This window comes from Carassius auratus, linkage group LG28B, assembly GCF_003368295.1.
Source record: "Carassius auratus strain Wakin linkage group LG28B, ASM336829v1, whole genome shotgun sequence".
Taxonomy (NCBI): Eukaryota; Metazoa; Chordata; class Actinopteri; order Cypriniformes; family Cyprinidae; genus Carassius; species Carassius auratus.
This window is the reverse complement of record NC_039293.1, coordinates 673,502-694,967: the sequence shown is the minus strand read 5'-3', so window position 1 is coordinate 694,967 and position 21,466 is coordinate 673,502. Positions and strand designations below refer to the sequence as shown.

Sequence of the window (21,466 nt, the reverse complement as noted above, 5' to 3'; positions counted from 1 at the left end):
CTGATCTCATGGTCATGTCAACATTTTATGTCCACATACCTTCGTATAATTCGTTTTTTTTATTTAATATTGAAATCCGAAATAATTTTTGTTTTTGTGTTCAGGGACAGAAAATGAATAAACAACTTGAATATTCGATCTCTACATGTGAGCAAGAGTGAAACGCCCCTCTCTGCTGATTGGTCATCTAAACATCACATAATAATAGTTCTTAAAATATATGAATAGTATTCTGCTTCTGTGGAGTCTTAATGTGTTTATTTCTACTACATTTGATCTCTTTCTCTTATTCAAACAGTAAGATTAACGAATGGCCTTTTGGTTCTTTGGCAAACCGCCTGTTTTATTATTTTGGACTATTGAGGACTATTAATGACAGAAATTAAAATAAATTACTTTGTATAATTTACCTTCACAGCATATCTATTATTATTATTTTTTTTAATTTTTTTTTTAGTTTTATTCACAGAGCACTTTAGACAAATTTAGAAAATGTTGTTATCCCACTGGCATGGGATTATTTGTTCGTCAGAGTGCTTGTTTCAGTGATTGACTTTAGTGAAATGTGAATTTGATGTCATGATTTAAAGGTGAACTCGTTTGAGTTATAAGAATATATCCAAACCCTGAAATAACACTTCAAACAATAAACCAGAGATCAGTGTCAGAAACAGGCTTGGCACACATAGACATAAAAGGGGGATTTTTTTTTCTTGGGATATATATATATATATATAATATAAATGAGTATACGTGTGTGTGTGTGTGTGTGTGTTTCTGTTTGCACGCAGCTTCCCCCGTCAAACAAATACAAAATCTAAAGATCATGTCACAAGTCCTTTCCACTTGTGTTTGTCTCGGTGTGGAGGAAAATGGTAATGAACAGGACTTATAGATCAGTAAAGCCAGACTCCGTCAACTTCTACTCAACGCGTCCTGGTCTCACGTCTGCAGCCATCTGATCCTGTTTAGACCGAGTTATCACTTTCTCACTGCGAAAAATTATGTAAATAATGACTCACCCTCATGTCGTTCAAAACCTGTAAGACCTCCGTTCATCTTCGGAACACAGTTTAAGATATTTTATATTTAGTCCGAGAGCTCTCAGTCCCTCCATTGAAAGTGTGTGAACAGTATACTGTCCATGTCTAGAAAAGTAATAAAAACATCTTCAAAGTAGTCCATGTGACATCAGATGGTCAGTTAGAATTTGTTGAAGCATCTAAAATACATTTTAATACAAAACTAAAAAAACGACGGCTTTATTTAGCATTGTGAGATTTCAAAACACTGCAGTTTAGTGATATCCAGTTCAAGAACAAATCATCCGATGTAACCAGATCTTCTTGAACCAGTTAATCCAGAATTAATCCACAAATGACTTAAGCTGTTAACTTTTTTAATGTGGCTGACACTCCCTCTGAGTTAAAACCAACCAGTATCCCAGAGGAATTAATTTACTCAAACATTACACTGACTGAACTGCTGTGAAGAGAGAACTGAAGATGAACACCGAGCCGAGCCAGATAACAAACAAAAGATTGTTCATTGTCTTCAGAAGAGAAGACAATGCTGAATAAACTCATAGTTTTTGTTATTTTTGGACCAGCTTTTCTTGCAACGGCAGTATTGGCTGTGTTTGAATTTAGAAGGTTTTGCCTCTTTCAGCATCATGGTTGGCACCAATTTGCCATTGACACGTTGTCTCCCAAAATCAGTGGCAGCTGGATAGGTTGGCTGAACCATGTGTGCCCGCTTACACATGGCCAACTGATCAATGACTCGTCGAAGGTGTAATAGGAAGGTGTCTTCAGTTGGTGGAAGGCAATGCACATCTCCTTTGATGCTAACAAAGAGATGGGCTCGCAGTGCTTCTAGAGTACCACCAAATGCCGCATTTCCACCGCAGGAACTTTACCCAGGAACCAGGGACTTTGGCCTGGTACTCAGTGTGTTTCCATTGCAGGAACCAGGAACTAAATAAAGTTCCGGGTAAAAAAAAAATGCCCCTTTAGAAAGTCCCTGCTGGTGAGGTGGTACTTTTTCAAAGTTTCTGAACTTTCGGGGGCGCGACTTGGGCGCTACACATCCTGATTGGTTGAGTTCACGCAGCATTGGTTGAGTTCAACCACCATTTATTCGGATCAACATTTTCAAAATATTGCTGTTATTGTGTCATGAAATATAATTTTAAAGCATTTCAGGCGAGAATGTAGTTGTTTAAAACTAAAATCTGTGGTTTATTTATAAAGACAGCGCCTATTTAAAAATGTGTTTCGCCGATCTCGTAGACGGTAAGCTCCACGCAATCAACGAGATCTCAGTGATCATCTATTCGCCGAGAATCAGCCCCACCTCGGATAGACCTTCTGATATGTGCCGCTGGCTCTGATGTCTCTTTAGTGGTTGAAAAAATATATATAATTCAGCTGCAGGGTAAATCTAACGGGTTTTCTTTGGTCTATATTAAATTTATCTATATGTTAAAATGAAAATAAAAAAGGCAAATTTATAAAATAATATTTTGTTTGATTGTAGGCTAATGGCTGTATATATATATATATATATATATATATATATATATATATCCCTGAACTATGTACATTTCTGCAGCTGTTCTTATGTTAAAATTAAAACGAAAGGAGGCAGTGGTATTTGATATCCTATTTCGTTTTATTGTAAATATACAGAGAGAAAAATTGCAGTAGCCATGGTCAGCTGACAGAAGTTATCAAGTATGCTGCTGTTTGCAGATTTACCGGACTTGTGTCGTCACAGACATCTCACAGACATCTCACAGACATCAAAATTTTCAATAAAACCTTTTTAAAAATTATGATTTTGTAATTGATTTTTGTAATTTGTAATCATTATGTGAAATTAGCTACAGGACCAACCCCCCACCCCACCTCACAAAAGAAACTGAGTTGAGGAAAGTGAATCGTTCGCTGCGTGAGGTGATGTGCCGGCCTATCAGTGGTAAACCCAGTGGCTACTGGCAATTGAATGGTGAATTCCAGCGACAAGTCGGAAACCTTTTATTTTAATTTTAGGACCGTTTATTTTGCATATCCTGTGCATTTTTGTTATTGGCGGAGCAGTCGGTCAATCCCACCTTTCCAGTAAATATGACTTGTGATTGGACTGTACGTCAGCATACAGCAAAGCATTGGCCAAGAGTAGAAGGCCCTCCCTCCAGGCTTTTTTATTAGTTGTGAGGTTGCGAAGCTTCATTTTCACTCAGTCTGGTTTCAGAACAGAGCTGCGTGACAACGCTGCCACAAATCATGTGAGTCGCAAGCTCGCAACTGTGTGGGCGTATCTCCGGAAAGTGGGTGTTGTAAACTCAGTTCTGAAAAAATCGTCTGCAATAGGAGTGCAAATGTAATGTAATGTAATACGTTTCGCCCTTTCGAACCTCAGTTTTCAGAGATTCAAAACTTTTTTTTCACCTATTGGCACACCAATTTTCAGATCACTATTTACAAGGTTTCAAATCTTGAAAACAAACTATACACTGGGAGAACAGTGACAAATTCGAAACTCTGAAAAAATGATTGCACAACACTATTAAAAGGAGTGTTGCACTTCTGAAGAGGGAAAACTCAAAAACAAAATTATGTTTGAAGAGATTAAATTTTTTTTACCACTTTGCAAGCCTGCAAAGCTATGTTTTCAGAGTTTCAAAAAAAATTTTTCACACATTCACACACCAGTTTTCAGATCACCATTTACAAGGTTTCAAACCTGGAAAACAATCTAATACAGTGGGAGAACACTGACAAATTTGAAACTCTGAAAAATTCTTTGCGCAACATTGTAAAAAAAATGTTGCAGTTCTGTATAAGGAAATCTCAAAAACAACATAATGTTTGCAGAGATATTTTTATTTTTTTACATTTTGCAAGCTTGCAAATCTTATTTTTCGATCTTGCAAAACTTTTTTTGTACGATTTTGAGTTTTCGAACACTTAGTTTCAATCTTTCAGAACTTTATTTTCAGTTTTGAATCATGGCAGGATTTAAATCCAATAGAAGCCTGCCATAAATGTTTTGCATTATGGCAGTACACTCTGCTTATTGTTTTTCAAGAATGTTGCACTCCTGTTTGTCATTGTGCACTAAACTTCATGCCAAAAATCATCAGAAATATTGGTCTTTACCAATATATTGAATCTTTACATTCGTCCTGCCTGTTGTCCGTGGATTTACCTATATTTGGTGTTATTTGCCCTATAAAATATATTTGGACATGCAAAATCAATTTTACAATCAATTCAATGAACACAAAAGTGACAACCCGAGAAAACAAAGTAAACGGTCTCTCATTTGTAGGTTGCATTGACACTGGTGGATGCAAGTAAAACAGTTCCAGATTTTTTTCTTGAAATGAATGCACCTGAAATCCATGCAAAAAACATGTTTTTGACAAAGATTTAAGTTTGTTTGTGGTCTATATAGCCTGCATCAAAATTAGGTTTGCAATTATGCGCGCAAAGGCACGGGTTGATGACCCAGTCAGTGACATCACGATATGCTAATTTGTTTAAATTCATACCTATGTAATCACCATTACCAAAATTTTACTTTTTTTACATTGAAAAAAAAAAATTGACCCTACCTACCGACCCTTTTTGAATTTTTATTTTTTTTTACTTTTACTGCAAACTGAACTATTTTAAGGATGGCCTTATGCAAGCAGTATAGTTGGTACTAAGCAGCTTTCTCTCCAGCTGCTTGGTTGAGAACTCAGGCTCCTATCCTTTATTCTTCTCCAATTAAAATCACTCCTCTCCTGTTATCTCCTCGTCACTCTAATCCTCTCCTGTTCAGTTAACTCCCCTCTCCTCCTTTCCTTTCTTCTCCACGCTTCTTCTCTCTTGTTCAATCCTCTTCACTCTTCTCCCCTCTCAACTCATATTGTCTCCTATTCCATCCACTCCTCTCCACTCTTCTCTCTTGTTCAATCCACTCCTGTACTCTTTACTCTTTATTCTCCTCTCCAATCCACTCCACTTCTCTCCACTCTTCTCTCCTCTCCACTCTTTCCCACTATTCTTCTCTTCCCTCTTCTCTTCTGTTCAATCCTCCATTCTCCTCTCCACTTCACTCCTCTTTACTGTCCTTTCCAATCCTCTGCTGCCTTATCTTCTTGCTAACTTTTCCTCCACAGCAAACCCAATAAAATCAGAACCAACCCAGCCGGCATTTCAACGCTGATTCAACGTTGAAACAACATCAGGTACCATGGTTGAATCAGCGTTGATTCACCGTTGAAATCATGACATTGATTCACCGTTGAAATCATGATGCTGTTTCACCTTCTTACCTTCATTACGGATGAATTATAACGTTCTGGAGACCTTGGATTCACGCTGAATGAGGTGTTGATTTTAAAAAGTGAATCAACGTTTATAACACGGCGTTGTTTTACCGTCGAACCGTGCACCATGGATAAATACACAATTGTAGGTTTAATTAGATCCTAGTTTGCATTTAGATCAACACACAATAAAGGCTAAAAGGCATCTAATGACTGGCAGCAATGGCTTTACAATGAGCCTCAATAAACTACCACATGCTCAAAACTGTAAAACTGCAGTTTTATTTTGGAAACACACTGTACAAAACAGATGAAAATAATCCCAAACTTTATTTCGCTGAGTATGCATGGATGTATTGTTAAAACATGAAGCAACAATTCAAATTCAATAATATTGAAAGGTTTTTGTAAATTAATTTGGAATATTTTTTATATAATTTAATATATAAACCTCTAAATGCCTGCTGAACAATAGTAATAGATTTCTGGCAAATGGTTAGCGGACCCCCACCTGCTGTTAGCATTCCATTATTTATATATATATATATATATATATATATATATATATATATATATATATATATATATATATATATATATATATATATATATATATATATATATATATATATATATATCATGTTTCAGTCAAAAGTTTCATGTTAGGGAAATGGAAGAGAGTGAGATTACTTAGCCCAATTGTTATAGCCACAAAAAACAAGAGGGTCAACCACACTTATTGAAGTCACTATCAAGCCAGCTGAAATGTGCCTCCTGTTGAAAATACTCCTCGCTGACAATGTTGTTAAATCTCTGGCATGAATAATTATGTCAGATGGGTCAAGTTTAATTACAATACTGACATTGCATTATCATTAATGTTAAAGAAATTTACTTCTTGCTGAAGGTGCCTGGGCCACCACAGTTGTGCTTTGTTGTTCTAATGCATCTGATTGCTGGGCTGGGGACACAAAGAAGACATGAGCACAGCAAAACTGGAACAAAACTATGGCTGTGTACTGACGGTATGTAAATTCAACACAGAAGAGTACTGTATCATTCACCTATGACAGTCTCAAAGCAGACAAGATGATGGTGCTCAGAAGTTCCAGTCTCTATTTGTGGAGGTGTTATGAGGATGGATAACACTTGATATACATTTGATCTGAAACAAAAAAGTAAAACAATAGAATAATAGAACAACAACAACAACAAAAAATATGTACACGTTAATGTCACATGTAAAAAGACTTTGACTTCTAGGGTGGCAACATACATTTAAAATGTAAAGAGTGCTGCATCTTCCATGCTAATCCTATACCTGGAAGTGAATGAAAAAGTGAATTTAATATGAAAACAATCTCCTCATATGACCTTTTTAACATTATAAAACAAATGCTAGAGGCATACACATACAAAATCATGTCCTTTCATTATACGTTATTTTAACACAAGCCACCAAAAACTAATTTACACCTATGCTATCCATCATGTACTGAAGGTAAACCTTTAAAAAGCAAACAATTAACAAATAAGTTTATCAGAAATGTATTGGCAAAGAGGCATCGAACCCCCAACTGCTCCCCGGGCACCGCAGCGTAAATGTGACCAATCACGGAAAGTAGGGACACAAGTCGGTTCTGGGGCATTTTGAGTTATTCACAGATTCTGAAAATGTAGTCTCCAAGCTTTCCAATGATGTGTAATATTTGGAGAAGTTGTGGCCATTTGAAGGTAGTTACTCAAAAAAGCTAAAAAAGCAGAAAATAGCCTCTAAAGAATGTGCAGTTCTCACCTGTTCTCACTGCTGGGAGTGACAACAGGGCTCATTTACATCTAATTACATCTCATTTAGATTAGCCATACCCCCTGTAAAGCTCCCCCCGTAAAGCTGCATGTTTGCATAGCAAAGACAGACACAATGGGAAAAATTTGACCGCATACTATTAATAATAAAGGATAATGTGCATTGTAAATGTCAGTAATTTATCTTTTTTGACTTTTATAAAAATGTTTTATTGGCTGAAATATGTGAGTTTTGTCTTTTTATAAAACCTTTTTTGTCAAAACTCTATTTGAACTTGTGCATTGTAAATAACGTTGCAAGACAATCTGGCCATCATTTTAAATGTTATTATTTTAATGTTTACGTAAACAAAAAGTACATATTGATGCTAATTTTATTTGTTATTTGCTGGTTTTCTACATAAAACTTGGTGAATTGATTTCATTTTGTAGCATTAGGACTTTTTGAACAGGATTCTGTGATAACCGTGATCATTTTGGTCACTATAATCATGAAATGAAATTTTCATGCCATTTCAATAGTTATGATCAACTATGATAAGCTAAAGAGATTTTCCCCATATCTCTCTCTTTATCCCCATCAAATGTTGCTATCGATATAGCCTCTGATATCTTACGGTCCAACTCGTCTGACGCCAGTCCAATACATTCTTCCTCGTCGTCATCTTCGCTCAGTTGTAGATTAGGGATATTATACAGTCTTATTATGCCGCTTTCATCGTCGCTCAGATCATCTTCAGAATCATTGAGCGATTGTTCATATCAGCTAGAGCCGGCCAGAGCACTGCATAGTAAGTAGCCACGCTTCCCTCGGAGGTCGGGGGCAATAACAAAAGAAACAAAAGCCGGCTTATCCAGAATGGAAATACACACACGCCCCTACTGCGTGCAAGAATCTCCTAAAAACTAGCCGATTTCAACCTCAAAATGTACGCTTTTAAATATACCAATACTGCTATCTCAAACACGGAGAGGCTACTTCATGATCTCAATTAACAGATTCTGCAAAAAAACGAAACCCGCTTCTTTCTCATTTTGCTCGAAAGTTGTGCTGCCGACTTGTGTCACTGGTTTCCGTGACGGGTCACAAATGGCTGCCCACTTCTCCGGGTGTGTGTGTTTTCACTGCTCTGTGTGTGTGTACTTTGGATGGGTTAAATGCAGAGCACTGGCCTCCGTTACACTCACCCCCACCCGGGTGACGGCACCAATGTAAACCCTCTCTCCCGGGTCCTCTCCACCGCTCGAACCCGGGTCTCCGGCATGGGAGGCGGATGCACTAACAAGGAGGCTAAATGGCTACAGCCACTAGCGTCGGTTTTCCTGCACAGCACTACTCGCTGGCATCCATTACACAAACATACATCAATACACCCTTTGACTGTGTTCTCAATTAAGGTTGGAGTATTGTTGAAGGAAAAGATCCTAGATTTTTTGATAAATAACTTAATTACTTTGTGCAAATACTATATTCAGAGATGTAAGTTTTTAAAGGTTAAAACTCACTTCAGTGGATGAAAGAATGAACTAAAGATATTTGCAAAGTCTCTTCATTACAGGATGGACAGGAGTTTAGTTATGTATTGTAGAAGTTATTACTAGACGAAGCCAAATTTGCTGAAATATCCACGACATAGGATACAGTAAGAGCACACGGTTGTCCATCAGATGTGTGTCAACGTTGAATTCATTACTATAGCAACAATAGATCAAACAATCATTGTAAAAAAAAAAAACAGAAAAGAGAAAACAACTCTGATTATGTCGAGATAATGAGAAAATTAAGTCGTTATAACGAGAAAACAAGAATGAAAAATAATAATGCATGGCCGCTTAGAACTTCTGTAACTATGTGTGGTATGCAATAATATTGTAATTGTAAGTTAGTTTTGTTAGTTTTTGATATGAGTAGGCTATATCGCTAAAAGCAAACACAAAACACACCTAGTGCACACAGACATTAGGTGATGGAGTCTATAGGGCCTCGTTTACACTGTTAGTTAATTGTGACCCAATTCTGAATTCTTTTTCAAATACTGTAAGAGTGCGAGATGATTTTGAGAGAGGAAGTGTGCAGTTAGTGCTGTTTGTGAAGAGAAATTCACTTTGTTGTGTTGTAGATCAGTGTGTTTGTTCAGTCATTCAGTTTTGTGCTTTGTAATGTTTTGTTTTTTTGTGCAGTTATTGTCAATGTTGTGTAATAAGCTATTCAGATACCTCTGCTATTAGTCAGATGTTTAAATGTTAATCTGGAAACATTACCACTGTTAGTATATAATATATTTTATTGTTATATATATATATATATATATATATATATATATATATATATATATATATATATATATATATATATATATATGTATATATATAATTTTTTTAGCTTCCTTAAAACTGAAACTCACTCAAAGCGAGACGGATCAAGATTTTTTTTTTTTTTTTTAGCGTGTTTAAATTATTATTTTATTTTTTTACAAGATCATCATTATCTGTGCTCAGGTGCAATTTGCTCTAGACAAAATTATAAAATAACATAAAATAGACAAATGATCAGCTCAGTGTTCACAGTTTAATGAGTTTTTCTCTTTGTGTTTTAGTGCTGATTTCAAACATCCACTCTGGACAAACTGAAGGTGAGTCACTTTGATTAATGTATTTCATCACATACGACTGATTCTAACACTGATTATTAAATACTGATTCTGCAGTAATTTAGAAATAAATGAGTGTTACATTTTATTATGATTATAAATGCACCATTTTAAGACTGATGTGTGACAACAAATAAAAATGTAATCAAAGTACAATAATTATTAAACAATGAGAGGACAAGATTTTCTGCTGAAAATCATTTAACACTCAAGTTTGATGTTTCTAAATTCTCAATGACTTTATACTGACAGATATTCCCAAACCAACTCTGACTGTTGAGCCACAGAGTTCACTGTTCACTGGAGACTCAGTTACTCTGAGATGTGAGGTGGATCAGTCATGGGATGGATGGGAGATAATCCGGAGTAGAAACTCAAACACTGAAGCTATTGAAGCTGCAAATAAAACTATCAATTCAGTGACAGTCTCTGATGGAGGAGAGTACAGGTGCAGAGCACACAGAAGAGGACTTTACACAAATTACAGTGAAACAGTAACAGTTACAATATACGGCAAGTATTTTAATCAAATAATGATCTGCTCAGAGAACACAATGAAAATAATTCACAAGACACTGAATCTGTGATTATAACAGCTTTAGAGAACAACACTTCAGTCTAACTTGATCTAGCATGTGTTTTACAATCAAGTATTGTTGTTGTTGTACAGAAAGACCAAAAGCCAAAGTGAGCATTAAACCTGATCAACATGTATTCAGAGGAGACACAGTCACTCTCAGATGTGACATTGATGGTGAAGGAGTCTCTAGCTGGAAGTACAGCTGGTATAAAGACGGTTCAGACAGTGTTTTCAGTGAACTACAGGAACACACATTCAGTTCTGTTACTGAGTCTGACGCAGGTAAATACTCCTGTTATGGAGCAGAGAGAGGAGGATCACGAACATCACACATTAGTGATGAAGTTACACTGACAGTATCAGGTGAGTTTGATCATCTCTTTATAAACACACACAGGTTTAACATGTTATTAATGAGTGATTTCTGTATTTCAGATAGACCCAGACCAGTTTTAAGTGTTTCTCCACAGAAGTGGTTGACTGAAGGAGATCCAGTGACTCTGATCTGTGAGGTTAAAGACTCCTCTACAGGCTGGACATTCAGCTGGTTCACTCTACCTGTTTCATCAGGTAAGATATAATGTACTTCATGTGATAACATCTGAATGAACTGGTTTCATCCAAAAAAAAAAAAAAATAATAATAAAAAAAAAAAAATAATAATAATATACATTAAAAATCAAATAAATAAACTAGTCTGAGTACTGATTATAACAAAGGTAATATAAACGTCTCATGTAAAAATGACTGATAATATTTTTGAGGTAACTACACTTTCACTTCATACAGACTACAGAAGTTTTAATTATCAGTTGCTCTCAGACAGCAGCAGAGGAGCTGGAGGAAACTACACGGTCAGTTCTGCTGCTCTAAATCACACAGGAGTTTATGTGTGCAGAGCAGAGAGAGAAAAACCAGTCTATTTCACATGGTACAGCAACGAACAACCACTATGGGTCACTGGTGAGTTCAGGCTGAATCTCTGAATGAAATGAGACTCTCCTGAAATTTTACTTGATCTTTTAAATGCTTGATTTGTTATGAAATTTTATTCTGTCATAATACAAGTCTACTACTGAATTGTGTCAATGGAGAAAGATGCTTTTTCTTCTGGCAGAGATTAAAACAACGGTGGAGGCAGGGGTCAGCAGCAACTCAGGTTGGCACATATATTTTCTTTATTTCAGTGTAAAAATGAGTTTAACAATATTATTCTGGAATGTTTTATTGCCCACAACACAACTGAAAACAATTAATTATAATGAATTTGTACTTATTTAGAATTGAGATAATGGTGGATTAAGTTAAAATAATTTAATAATTATTAAATAATTATTAATTTTTTTCCTCCAGAACTAACTTGAAGTTGTCTCAGTTGTCTTTGGCATGCTCTCTGATGGCATAATTACAAATATGTTATTTTGTTTTGATCAAAAATGAAGTGTACATTGTGTAAAGTGTTAAATCAATAAAACTCTTGATTTCCAAACTGTAATTGTCTTCTCAGGTGATTCTCCTCCAGTCTCTCTGATCATCAGTCCCAACAGAACTCAACACTTCACATCTGTCTCTCTCTCTCTGAGCTGTGAGGACCAGCGTAACTCTGATAGATGGAGAGTGAGAAGATACACAGAAAGATGGGGGCTGGAAGATTGTTCATCATCACACTGGGGATCACAGACAGGATCTACATGTACAATCAGCTCCACCGTCCCATCAGACACTGGAGTGTACTGGTGTCAGTCTGAATCTGGAGAGATCAGTCATCCTGTTAATATCACTGTACACCGTGAGTCTGAGTTTCTGTATTTTATTTTTTCATTTCTGATTTTTTTATTATTATTTTCATTTACAATGCAGTACACAAAGTAGTTTATTAAACAAAAACATGACGTGTCAGTCTGCATTACAAATAAATACTCAATGGTTAAGACATACCAAAATGTAGTTTTGCAAGAAAATGTAAAAACCTTTTTTATGATGATGATGAAGATTATTATTATTATTACATTTCTTACCATATAGTTGCTATATACTATCAGCACACATTTCATCTGTTTGTGTAGCTGATGTGATTCTGGAGAGTCCTGTTCATCCTGTGACTGAAGGAGATTCTCTGACTCTACGCTGTTTTTATAAACATTCAACTCCACCAATCCTCAGAGCTGATTTCTATAAAGATGGATCACTCATCCAGAATCAAACTACAGAGATGATCATCTCTACTGTCTCAAAGTCACATGAGGGTTTCTACTACTGCAAACACCCAGAGAGAGGAGAGTCACCCAAGAGCTGGATCTCAGTCAGAGGAGTCTCAAATGAATGTGAGTCAATGAAACTGTGAGCTGATTTATTTCTTCATATGCTCTCGTTCAGATATAGTGCTTGATAAAGTGTTTGTGTGTCTCTTTTTCAGTTTCTCATTCAGAATCTCAGATCTCTGTCCTCCACACACTCAGTTCTGTACTGACAGTTTGTCCATATCTGATAGTGACAGTCGTGCTGATCTTCAAGTGCTGCAGGATGAGAGGTATAACAGTTGAATGATTTATTACATGTCATTATAATCATATTTTACTGAGAAACAATTATTATTATCATTAATGCTGTTTGGTTGAATGTGCATGTGGTCAAATTAACATTTGTGTTTGTGTGGATGCACCACTGTCCTCCTTTGACTTGCAGCTAATGGTTGTTAGATTCAACATGAACCAGAACTTCAAACCGTTAGACTTCTGAGTGAAACAGGATATTCAACAAGAAAACATGTAGAGCAAAACTTGATTTTACCCAACAGGAATTGTTTGGCATTACATCATTTTTTTCTTTGTAATTGCTAAAACATTGTAAGATGTTGATGACATAGTGACTCGAACTAAACTTTTTGCTCATAAAGGTTTGGAAGCTTACTTTACATTACTGCTTTTTCAGTTGATTTTCAGTATTATTGAATCATGAAAGTTAAAGTTTAATGTTTTTATTTTGTTCTGCCTTAATATTGTAAAGTTCAATCGTTTACAGTATAAGTCTTAGTGCTTCTATGTTATGTAGCCTCTGTGATGATTGCCTGATTTATAACCACATGGATGTGTCATTTGTAAGCATGTTTATTCATTATTCTTTAGTGTATTCTTTATTCATGACTTGTATTGTTGCAAAGCTCTGTAGGTTTTTCATATTTTGAACTGTTTATATTTTCTTTCTTAAAATAAAAAAGCAGTGCCTTTTAAAATATTGTGGAGCTGATGCTTTGTTAAAACACTCTTGCAGTGTCACAGTAAAAACAAAAGAACCATGATCTATGAGCCAATCGGGTTTTACATGTCCATTAATATACTGTAATTATTACAGTTAATATGCATATAAAAATAATACTAGCAAAATGTGACAACTATAAATTGATTCCTGAATAAATGAGTCTTATGAGACATTAGAAACACTCATCAGTAGAAGTGATTACTGAAATAACTTACTGGACTATGAATTATTACTTTCTGTTGTTCTGATCTTACTGTTATCTTGTATTTAAGGCTCATTAGACTACAGACACTGAGCTGTTCTTCATAAGAGAACCTTTAGTTTAAGATGCACACGGTTTATTATACAAACAAATGATGTTACATTACTACACAACTCTCTGCAATACTGAATTCCGACTGCTTAATAGAAACGTCTGGTCAAAAAACACATCCTCTCCACTTTGCCCTCTTTTCTAGACCCTCTATAATTCGCACATCGCCCCAACCTCTCTACAGATGAAGTTATCTCCTACACACTGCACTCCATCTTATCACATCTGGACACAAAAGACTTGTATGTCAGAATGCTGTTCAGTGACTTTAGCTTATCAGTGGCTCTGCTGTAGAGAGAGTCAGGAGCACCAGATTTTTTGGTGTGTACATTTCTGACGAAATCAAAACTCCACTGTGAAGAAGGCGCAACAACGTCTTCACTTCCTGCGAAAGCTGAAGAGAGCCAGTCTCCCAGCACCCATCCTCACCATCTTCAACAGAGGAACTGTGGAGAGCGTCCTGGCCAGCTGCATCACTGCGTGGTTCGGAAACTGCAAAACAGCAGAACGCAGACCCTCCAGCGCATAGTGAGGACAACTGAGAGGATCATAGGGGTCTCCCTCCCCTCGATCCAGGACATCTATCAGACACACTGTGTACGCAGAGCCTCCTCCATTGTGAAAGATTGATCTCACCCCTCCCACCATCTCTTTGACCCCCTGCCATCACGCAGAAGCCACACAGCATCAGGACCCACACGGAAAGTTTCTGCAACAGCTTTTCCCCTAGGCTGTCAATATACTGAATAAGCTGATACCATCTAGCATCCTACTCACTCATTAACTGCCTTTCTACCCCATGTCTACAGAAAAAAAAACACTTCAAGGTACATTCACAAACATCTGCACTTTCACTTAGCTGTGCACTATAGACTCTTGCACATCTGCACAATGGTCAGTTTACCTTCGTCTGCACTCAACTCCCTCAATGTGCACCAAAGACACTCTGTACAAAAGCACATATTCTGACATAATATCTGCTCCGAGCCACCTCAATTGTACACAAGCACTTTATTCTTAAACACTACCATTCATTCCTAATTTAACACTTCTGTCTTGTCATATTCATTATGCTCATCATGTTTATTTTTTGGTATATTTAATGTGCTCTCATGTCTGATCCGTGTTGTCATGAACACATGTGTATACTTGTTTTGTCAGTGTCTTTTCACCTTGGTCCGTCAGAAAAGACATTTCGTTCTTCTGTAAAAATTGAAAACAAGTAATTCTAATGGTGGAAAATATTCAGAAATGTGCAGATGTGGAGCAGGAGACTGTTTGATTGCAGATAGTGAAACATCACTGGCCTCTGCTGGCCTTAAAGTGACATAACAATAAATATGCAGAATCCTTTTAGAAATGAAAACATACATTGGGTTTTAAATTATTTAACACCTATCAACTCTCTCCATTCATATCCATGCATTTTAACAGCTACACAATAATAGAATAATCGTCTTTTCCTTGACTATAGAAGCATCAGCGTCGACCTGCACAAAACACAACAGCATAGTTACTGTCAGGGATCTGGCAAGACCGGGCCCCACCGATCATCAACGCTCTCAGTCACCTGACTATTAACCAGCCACACCTGCAACGTATCACGGGTTATCAAGAGCACTATAAATACACTCACCCGCACCTCAGTTCTCTGTCAAGCCTCCAACAGGAAAGATCCTGGCAGTTGTCAAGCCAGCCGCGGTTTGAAAGTACACGGTCAAGCCAGCCGCACTTTTTTTTTTGTTTGTGCGTCTAATCGTGCACTGACGGTACGGGTGCAGGGAGCGGTCAAAATAGATGTAAAGAAGCTGTCGTAACGGCGTTTCCTTTATACTTTTTCTGATATTTTCAATAGTTCACGGGTGCCCACCCCCTCCCAAAAAAAAATAAATGAAATAAAATCTGCATAAAACGTCATTTAACCCATAAAAAGAACTTAAAGGGACATCAGAATATTTATGTATTGCTATTTCATGTCATGATATAAATAATGCATTTTTTTAAATGACTTGAACATTGAATTAATGTTTCTGAATACATTATTTTTGTACATTAACATTTTTATTTTACATTAATATACATAATTTATCAATGTGTATATATATATATATATATATATATATATATATATATATGTGTGTGTGTGTGTGTGTGTGTGTATATAATATATATATATATTATATATATATATTATATATATATTATATATATATATATATATATATTATATATATATTTTATATATATATATTTTATATATACATTTTATAAATATATATTTTAAATATATATATATATATATATATATATATATATATATATATATGTGTGTGTGTGTGTGTGTGTGTGTATAATATATATATATTATATATATATCTTTTTATATATATATATATATTATATATATATATATATATATTATATATATTTTATATATATATATATATATATATATATATATATATATATATATATAAATATTATATATATTATATATATATATGTTATATATACATTTTATAAATATACATTTTATATATATATAATATATATATATATATATATATAATATATATATATATATATATATATATATATATATATATATATATATATATATATATATATATATCAACATTGATACAATATGTAATGCGTATGTGTGTGTTGTTTGTGTGTGTATACCTTTCAACTAATAGTGATCCTGACTATTGCTGTATTTTTTTTCAAGTTAAAACTATTATACAATTTTTGTACAATTTAAAGGCAAATCACTCCAAAAGTCAATGTGCATTTTCACTCTTTTCTCATAAAAAGCACTAACTTATAAAATGCTTTCCTTAAAAGGTTTGCTCCTTTTTCCAATTGATAACTTTTAACAGTGACCCAGAATATTACTGAATTAATTTTTTAAGTTATTTTACTGTATAGCGCTGGAGAAAATTAATGGCAAAATAACTCCAGAAAAGTGCATTTTAGCACCTGCACCGTTACCCATTTTCATACACTCATAAAAATCTTTGCTTCATGGGTTTGCTCTTTCTTTCAGTGGATTCCTATTCACAGTCACTCTTACCATTGATATATTAATTTTCAAATATTTCTACTGTATAGTTTTGGAGAAAACTAAAGCCAAATTCAACTCCAAGAATCTAATCACATAAGCTTTTTAACACCATGTCCCATTTTCAAACATTTACAAAAATCTTTGCTTTATAGGTTTGCTCATTCTTTCACTTGATTCCTATTCACAGTCACTCTGACCATTACTGCGTTAATTTTCAATTATTTTTACTGTATAGTTTTGGAAAAAATCATTGGCAAAATCATGCCTAATCAAAGTTTATTCTATCTGTTGCACCATTACCCATTTTCAAACACTCATAAAAAATCTTTGCTCTATAGGTTTGCTCGTTCTTTCAGTTTATTTCTGTTCACAGTCAATCTGATCATTACTGTATTAAGTTTCAAATATTTCTACTGTATAGTTTTGGAGAAAACTAAAGCCAAAATCAACTCCAAGCATCTAAGTGCATAAGCACTTTACATCATGTCCCATTTTCAAGCACTCATAAAAATCTTTGCTTTATAGGTTTGCTTGTTTTATTAGTTTATTTCTGTTTACAGTCAATCTGACCATTACTGTATTCATTTTTAAATAATTCTACTGTATAGTTTTGGAGAAAACTAAAGCCAAAATCAACCCCAAGCATCGAAGTGCATAAGCACTTTACATCATGTCCCATTTTCAAGAACTCATAAAAACCTTTGCTTTATAGGTTTGCTCGTTCTTTCAGTTTATGTCTGTTTACAGTCAATCTGACCATTACTGTATTCATTTTTAAATAATTCTACTGTATAGTTTTGGAGAAAACTAAAGACAAAATCAACCCCAAGCATCGAAGTGCATAAGCACTTTACATCATGTCCCATTTTCAAGCACTCATAAAAACCTTTGCTTTATAGGTTTGCTCGTTCTTTCAGTTTATTTCTGTTTACAGTCAATCTGACCATTACTGTATTAGGTTTCAAATATTTCTACTGTATAGTTTTGGAGAAAACTAAAGCCAAAATCAACCCCAAGCATCTAAGTGCATAAGCACTTTGCTTCATGTGCCATTTTCAAGCACTCATAAAAATCTTTGCTTTATAGGTTTGCTCGTTCTTTCAGTTTATTTCTGTTTACAGACACTCTGACCATTACTGTATTAAGTTTCAAATATTTCTACTGTATAGTTTTGGAGAAAACTAAAGCCAAAGTCAACCCCAAGCATCTAAGTGCATAAGCACTTAACATCACGTCCCAATTTCAAGCACTCATAAAAATCTTTGCTTTATAGGTTTGCTCGTTCTTTCAGTTTATTTCTGTTTACAGTCAATCTGACCATTACTGTATTACGTTTCAAATATTTCTACTGTATAGTTTTGGAGAAAAATAAGCCAAAATCAACCACCAAGCATCTAAGTGCATAAGCACTTTACATCATTTCCTATTTTCAAACACTCATAAAAATCTTTGCTTTATAGGTTTGCTCGTTCTTTCAGTTTATTTCTGTTTACAGTCAATCTGACCATTACTCTATCAAGTTTCAAATATTTCTACTGTATAGTTTTGGAGAAAACTGAAGCCAAATTCAACCCCAAGCATCTAAGTGCATAAGCACTTTAAATCATGTGCCATTTTCAACCACTCATAAAAATCTTTGCTTTATAGGTTTGCTCACTCTTTCAGTTTATTTCTGTTTACAGTCAATCTGACCATTACTGTATTACGTTTCAAATATTTCTACTGTATAGTTTTGGAGAAAACTGAAGCCAAAATCAACCCCAAGCATCTAAGTGCATAAGCACTTTACATCATGTGCCATTTCAAGCACTCATAAAAATCTTTGCTTTATAGGTTTGCTCACTCTTTCAGTTTATTTCTGTTTACAGTCAATCTGACCATTACTGTATTCATTTTTAAATAATTCTACTGTATAGTTTTGGAGAAAACTAAAGACAAAATCAACCCCAAGCATCGAAGTGCATAAGCACTTTACATCATGTCCCATTTTCAAACACTCATAGAAACCTTTGCTTTATAGGTTTGCTCGTTCTTTCAGTTTATTTCTGTTTACAGTCAATCTGACCATTACTGTATCAAGTTTCAAATATTTCTACTGTATAGTTTTGGAGAAAACTAAAGCCAAAATCAACCCCAAGCATCTAAGTGCATAAGCACTTTGCATCATGTCCCATTTTCAAGCACTCATAAAAATCTTTGCTTTATAGGTTTGCTCGTTCTTTCAGTTTATGTCTGTTTACAGACAATCTGACCATTACTGTATTAAGTTTCAAATATTTCTACTGTATAGTTTTGGAGAAAACTGAAGCCAAAATCAACCCCAAGCATCTAAGTGCATAAGCACTTTACATCATGTGCCATTTCAAGCACTCATAAAAATCTTGCTTTATAGGTTTGCTCACTCTTTCAGTTTATTTCTGTTTACAGTCAATCTGACCATTACTGTATTCATTTTTAAATAATTCTACTGTATAGTTTTGGAGAAAACTAAAGACAAAATCAACCCCAAGCATCGAAGTGCATAAGCACTTTACATCATGTCCCATTTTCAAGCACTCATAAAAACCTTTGCTTTATAGGTTTGCTCGTTCTTTCTGTTTATTTCTGTTAACAGTCAATCTGACCATTACTGTATCAAGTTTCAAATATTTCTACTGTATAGTTTTGGAGAAAACTAATGCCAAAATCAACCTCAAGCATCTAAGTGCATAAGCACTTTACATCATGTCCCATGTTTAAGCACTCATAAAAATCTTTGCTTTATAGGTTTGCTCACTCTTTCAGTTTATTTCTGTTTACAGTCAATCTGACCATTACTGTATTCATTTTTAAATAATTCTACTGTATAGTTTTGGAGAAAACTAAAGACAAAATCAACCCCAAGCATCGAAGTGCATAAGCACTTTACATCATGTCCCATTTTCAAGCACTCATAAAAATCTTTCTTTTATAGGTTTGCTCACTCTTTCAGTTTATTTCTGTTTACAGTCAATCTGACCATTACTGTATTAAGTTTCAAATATTTCTACTGTATAGTTTTGGAGAAAACTAAAACCAAATTCACCCCAAACATCTACAGTAAGTACATAAACACTTATCCAGTTACTTTTCAGGAACTCGAGCTGCGTCGTAGCGCTTTGGGGAAAGTCCCTGACGAGACCTACTCTGAATATCGTGTGCAATCTTGTCCAATGGACGGGCGTGGCGTCACGGAGCGGGGTGACGTAGCGACCAGGAAGCTATATAAGCACGTGCCGTGCAGCTGGCTTCAGCTTCAGCAAGCGCTCTGTGTGTGCATGTCAAAAGTCTGTCCCGTTGGTCCTATTTATTGTTGTCTGTCCCTAGCCATTAAAACATCGCTAAACAGCTCAATATGCCTAAAGCAAAGCAAAAGACCAAACATATAAAGGGCGATTCCAAGCCACATTACAGATTGTTTGTTCCTCCCTGCCCTCGCTACATTACGAGCGGGGATACACACAGTCTGTGCGTGTCTTGCCTGGGACCGAAGCATGTTGAGTCGGCTCTCGAGGGGGCCGACTGTCCGCATTGCGAGCGATTGCCAATGCGGACGCTTCAATCCCGGAGGGCTCTCTTCGAGGAGGGAGCCTTCACCAGCGTTCCTCGCGATAAATTAAAAATCGAATGGCCTGCAGAAAAACATACTGAGCCGCAGAAAAGCAAGCTAGATGAACGCTTTCTGCGGCCGAGGCAACCACCTCCACGCCGGAGTCTACCGTTTTTTTCCGATCTCCATGACGAGATCGTGGAAGCACCCATATTCTACCCGCCTCTTTGGCCCCGATTCACTATACTATGGCAACGTGATGGGGCTGGGAGAGCACGTTATAGAACGATGCCACGGGTCGAACAGACGCTCGCGGGCTATCTGTCACCCGGCTCGGCATCGTCCCTAAAGGCTCCGGGGTTGCCCACTAAGCCGCTGCGAGTTACATCATCGCTTGTGGGCAAGGGTTATGTGGCAGCAGGTCAGGCTGGGGCTTGCCTTCATACTATGGCAGTCCTACAAGCTTATCAGGCCGACCTGCTGGGAGATGTCGATGAGGGCGGTCTATGGCAGCCTTAGTGGCCGCGGAGAGGCATTTGTGGCTGACCCTGTCGGAGATAAAAGAAAGAGACAGGGTCTGCCTTCTGGACGCCCCGCTTCAAGCCTCGGGCCTGTTTGGCGACACAGTCAACACTGTCGTCGACAGGTTCCAGGAGGCACGCAAACAGGCGGCGGCATTCCAGAATTTCCTCCCTCATCGCTCTCGTGGTGCATCTGGGAGATCACCACGCCACATACCAGCTCCTCATACCGGGAAGCGCAAAAACAGAGTGTCGCCGCTCGGGTTCCCCCACGACGGGACCGAGGGCCTCAGCGATGCCCTGAGTCGGGGACTTCCAAAGTAAAAAGGCCAGATTTAAGAACAGTCATCGAGGCCCGGAAGTCCTCGACGAAAAGATC

At 36.2% G+C, this 21,466-nt stretch overlaps 1 protein-coding gene and 1 long non-coding RNA gene across 2 annotated transcripts in view; one reads left to right on the top strand and one right to left on the bottom strand.

Moving 5' to 3' along the window:
• Nucleotides 1-13,558, top strand: part of LOC113067637 (Fc receptor-like protein 5) — a 61,478-nt gene extending 47,920 nt beyond the window's left edge. The window contains exons 8-16 of the mRNA XM_026240008.1: nt 10,033-10,293; nt 10,451-10,723; nt 10,796-10,930; nt 11,150-11,323; nt 11,478-11,519; nt 11,868-12,149; nt 12,427-12,684; nt 12,777-12,890; nt 13,046-13,558. Of these exons, the coding sequence (XP_026095793.1) occupies nt 10,033-10,293; nt 10,451-10,723; nt 10,796-10,930; nt 11,150-11,323; nt 11,478-11,519; nt 11,868-12,149; nt 12,427-12,684; nt 12,777-12,890; nt 13,046-13,059 (1,553 nt within the window). The 3' untranslated portion in view covers nt 13,060-13,558. The remainder of the gene's footprint in view (nt 1-10,032; nt 10,294-10,450; nt 10,724-10,795; nt 10,931-11,149; nt 11,324-11,477; nt 11,520-11,867; nt 12,150-12,426; nt 12,685-12,776; nt 12,891-13,045) is intronic.
• LOC113067659 (uncharacterized) lies at nt 6,225-6,633 on the bottom strand. Its single transcript, XR_003279428.1, has 3 exons — nt 6,600-6,633; nt 6,388-6,488; nt 6,225-6,284 (listed from the first exon to the last, which is right to left on the bottom strand). It is a non-coding gene; the product is annotated as an uncharacterized LOC113067659 (long non-coding RNA).
• Nucleotides 13,559-21,466: the final 7,908 nt, after the last annotated feature.